The sequence below is a fragment of the Brassica oleracea genome, chromosome C2, assembly GCF_000695525.1.
Source record: "Brassica oleracea var. oleracea cultivar TO1000 chromosome C2, BOL, whole genome shotgun sequence".
Classification (NCBI taxonomy): Eukaryota; Viridiplantae; Streptophyta; class Magnoliopsida; order Brassicales; family Brassicaceae; genus Brassica; species Brassica oleracea.
The window spans coordinates 38,150,646-38,155,027 of NC_027749.1; the positions used below are offsets into that span (position 1 = coordinate 38,150,646).

Sequence of the window (4,382 nt, forward strand, 5' to 3'; positions counted from 1 at the left end):
ACGTTTTCACAAAAATTAATGGTAACATGTTTCGTCGTAAAAGCCTTGTAAAGTTACAAGGACTTTACAACGAATTTTCTCTTTCCTCGTAAAATCGACGTAAATTTACATGTAAATTACCACGAAACATTTTCCTTGTAACTTTACTACAACTTTACGACGAAATTCAGTTTTGTCGTAAAATCGTAGTAATTTTCTCGTAAATTTACGAGGAATATATTTTCTCGTAATTTTTCCTCGTTATAGGCATGTTTTCTTGTAGTGAATGTAAAAACAAACATATTTATATATTTAAGTTTATAATTTAGTGATTAGAATTTAGGATTTAATAATTAAGAGGCGGGATTGTGGTTAATGGTTTAAGATGCAGGGTAATTTAATGTTTTTAGTGATTAATAAATGATATTTTGGGTTGTCAAAAAATGATATTTTGGAGATTTTTATTCTTTTAATGCTATTTTTTGAGAAAAGATTTAAGAAAAATGCTATTTATGAGATTTGTCCAAAAATTTACTTGATTTGTCTGTCACGTTTGACAAAAATATCCCAAATAATTTGTTAATATGAATTGATTAAGTAATATATTAGAAATGTTAAATGGGTCATATTAATAAATGGACTGTTCAAATCATTATCCAAAAAACATTTTTTTTGTGTAGAGAGTGTAATATAAAGTCTGTATTGCCTCTGATTAAATGGATTTCATTCCTTGGCAGAAGAACAAATAATGGTTTCTTAAGTAATCCAAATCGTTTAAACACACAGAAATGTATAACATGTATGTATGTACACATCTATAATATATGAAGAAATGTACATACATGTATGTACTACACAAAGATCAAACTCTATCATGAGTCTGTATACATGTTCTATATAATCACAGAGCTGCGCCTTTTTATAAAGACAGCGACTTTAAATCTCTATTACAATTTTTTTTTTCAAGAAAACTCATCAGACTCTTCTTTGATACAACAAGACTCGAACTGGTTCTCTGTTTTTGTCCATTCCGGGCAAAATAAGCAAAAATCATTCAGACACATTATGCTATCAGCTTCTGGAATGTTTTGCTTTCTGTCTGGTGAATTCCTGGAGCTGCCGGTCGTGTTCTTCCAGCATCTGATCCACTTTTCTTGGCTGAGCCAGCAATGGACCCGACATGTACATTTTGTTATCCCCAGCATCATACTGTATGTAAAAACAACATAAACAGAAAGAGATGTAAAAGACAGTTTCTTGTCTGCAAAAGTAAAGGAAGAAAAGAATCTGTGAGAATAACTTACCCAAGACGGGTCATTTGGGATTTTGATTTGCCTCTTACTATTATCCATAGTGTCAGCTCTGTTGAATGCTCTCAAATTCCTCCTTTGCTGATCCATGATTGTTTGATCTGAGGAGCCAGTTGTGTCTACACGCGAACCGCTTTGTCCTGCTAAGTTAGCCCTGCTTGAAGGTGCTGCTGCATTGTCCTTCATGTAAGTAAACCGGCTGTGATTCCGGTTCTTCATCATGGGACCCGAGTGAGAGACTCTCCCACTCGTTGGATTGTTGCTGGTCATGTCCTTTGTAATCTGCATTTGCCTCGCCGAATGACCAGGAACACATTTTCTTAGATAAGGGTTCTGTATTGGACCAACAAGTATCTTTTTTTTGTTAATATTCTGATGGATCAGAGGCAACAACACCAAACCATAGCAGATCAAACCAATACTCTGTTACCTCCATAGCCGCTGTGAGTGATGGATTAGCTCTTAGCGGCGGGATAAGTTTTCTTTCATGTGATTGTCTCGTCTGAGAGTCTTGTCTTTCGTTCTTCTCTTGCCTCTTAGCATCGTCGCGGAGTTTAGCATCGATCTCTTTGCTTGGAGGATATTTCGGTAGAGAGGATGGATCACAAGCAAACGGCTCTGTGTTAAAGTACTGCTCCACAACAGCAACTATGTTGTGTTATCATCAAATCACAATATACTTGAATGATCACAAAAGTACATTAAAGTTAAAAGCAGCACCTCGCTCTCAAGAGCTTTAGCTGCAGAGCCTCTCCGGTCAGGATCTATAGAGAGTAAAGCCTCCAGAAGCGAGAGTACATTAGTAGGCAAGTCCTTAAACATCTCAGCTACACGTCGTCCGTAAGGAAGCGCGGGTCTAAACGCAGCTGAAGGTGGTAGCTTCAGTTTCCTCCAGTAATCTTCTGTTGGTGAACCACACAGCTTGAATATTTTATGCAGTTGCTCCACCTACAAACAGCTTATGAGAAATGAGTTCTAGATGGATTCAAGATTGTTTTATTCTACCTCGGTTTTGCCAGGCAAGATGGGTTTCCCAGAATATAGCTCGCCTAAGATACAGCCAGCGCTCCACAAATCAACACCAACACCATAATGACAAGCTCCAAGAAGAAGCTCTGGTGGTCGATACCATAGAGTCACAACACGGCTAGTCAAGGGAACAGTGTTCTGCGGGTCGAAAAACGTTGCTAACCCGAAGTCTGCTATCTTCAAGATCCCATTACTGTCGATAAGTAGGTTTGATCCCTTTATATCGCGGTGCAGAACACCGCGACTGTGACAATGATGAAGCCCGCTTAGAAGTTGTTTCATGTAACATTTAACCTTACATAAGAAGAAGAAGAAGTTTGAGTTTGATGAAAAGAACTGTGGTAGCGAGTTAGTGAGTTAGTACCTGAGGCTGAGAGAAGTTGATACCGGGAATGGAAGCAAGTCCAACGAGATCATGGTCCATATACTCGAAAACCAAGTAAAGAGAAGATGAAGCAGAGGCAGTGATCAAGCCTTGTAACTTGAGTACATTAGGATGATCAAGCCTCCTCATTACAATGATCTCTCTAGCCATAAACTTAACACTCTCTAAATCGCTGAGATCAAACCGGACTCTTTTAAGCGCAACAATCTTGTTATCCAAGAGATCACGAGCCTTGTAGACACTGCTGTACGTACCTTGTCCAATCTACAAAGAAGAAAGAAACATTCATTAAAACAAAGTTCACCATAGGAGCCAAATTGTATACTTACTTTCTCCAGTTTCTCAAAGGTGCTAGCACGACGTGGAGTCCAACCCACAAGTGCTTCACCAGCCACCGAGACTAGCCAAGCAGGCCATCCTGCAGCCACCTCTGGTTCTTCTTTAGCAACAACAGTACTAGGCTTTCTCTTTAGTTCCTTATCCTTGTCTTCGTCTTCATCTTCATCCGTGTCACCAATCTCTGCAATCTCCGGAGACAACCTAGTTGAACTGAACTTGGATCTGTCTTGTTGCTCTTCTTTACTCTGGCTCGAATCATCAATCCTCGAAGAAGAACGCTTCTCCGATGATTCTTTCCTTTGATGATGATGGTTTCTCTTTGGAGACTTCTTCTTTGAGATTATGCAACCCATGAGATGAGCCCCGATTCAACTCTTTATTACTTACTGTAGATACCCTAATTCATCCTTACCAAACTCAACTTCATTTTCCCGGCACCATCGAATCGAAACCAAGAACCTGATGTTTAACTCAATCCAAAGGGACCAAAAAAAAAAACGAACTTGAGTGGAAAAATCAAAACCCAGGAACCCCAATTTGAATTCAGGCTAAAGTGAAGATGAAACTATGTGAAAGAGGGAGAGAGTAGGAGGAGATGTGTACGCAAGATTTGGATTTTTATTTTTCTTCTTTTTTTTTTGAGATTGGTATCATTTGACCAAAGAAGACGCAGAGACAGAGAGATGTGTATAAACTATGTATACATACATAATATATCAAAAATACATATATATGTATTATTGATGTGTATTATTTTACATATTTATATGCCAACAGCTAACACCGTCTTCGTCAACGGAAGGTGGGACTTTCTCTCTCACTAATTTTCTTGCCTAAATTGTAAATTACACCTTTTTCTTTTGTGAATTATGCATAATTGATTCTTACTAACTTTTTTAAGGGGTGAACGCGGATCAAATATCCAAATTTTTGGAGTTACTAGGGATTAACCCGGGCTACGCCCGAGATTTTTTTTTTTTTTCTAATTTAAGTTGTTAAATTATTTATATTTAGGTTATGATATATATTTAGTTAAGATGCATGTCATAAGTAAACTTTATTTTTAAATTTTAACACGTTAAATTAACATTTTTTTACTATTTAAATATTTTTGTAATTTTGTTGGCTATCTAGTTATCATATTTAGCAAAACTATCTGTTGAGTGTTGGAATAAATGTTTTAGATATTTAATTAAACTGCAGAGTATTTTCGGATCGACCACATGCTCAACAATCGATCGATCCGTAAAAAGATGGTCAATCTCCTTGGCCAGGTAAGTACAATTTTAGCAAAAATATATTTGATTTTCAAATATTAAGTATATAATTCTTTTGAATAA

General features: G+C 37.0%; 1 protein-coding gene across 1 annotated transcript; it reads right to left on the bottom strand.

The window, feature by feature from the left end:
• Positions 1-768: 768 nt before the first annotated feature.
• On the bottom strand, positions 769-3,736 carry LOC106327506 (probable serine/threonine-protein kinase At1g54610). The gene is made up of 7 exons (XM_013765665.1): positions 3,033-3,736; positions 2,683-2,967; positions 2,295-2,612; positions 2,010-2,237; positions 1,720-1,920; positions 1,284-1,622; positions 769-1,188 (listed from the first exon to the last, which is right to left on the bottom strand). The coding sequence occupies exons 1-7, from the start codon at positions 3,393-3,395 to the stop codon at positions 1,051-1,053; spliced, it is 1,872 nt and encodes a 623-aa protein (XP_013621119.1). The 5' UTR covers positions 3,396-3,736; the 3' UTR covers positions 769-1,050.
• Positions 3,737-4,382: the final 646 nt, after the last annotated feature.

Coding starts and splice junctions, on each gene's coding strand:
- LOC106327506 (XM_013765665.1), bottom strand. CDS start 3,395: ATGGGTTGCATAATCTCAAAGAAGAAGTCTCCAAAGAGAAACCATCAT. Junction 2,613..2,682: donor TCAACTTCTCTCAGCCTCAG/GTACTAACTCAC, acceptor TTCTTATGTAAG/GTTAAATGTTACATGAAACA. Junction 1,921..2,009: donor CTAAAGCTCTTGAGAGCGAG/GTGCTGCTTTTA, acceptor GTTGTGGAGCAG/TACTTTAACACAGAGCCGTT.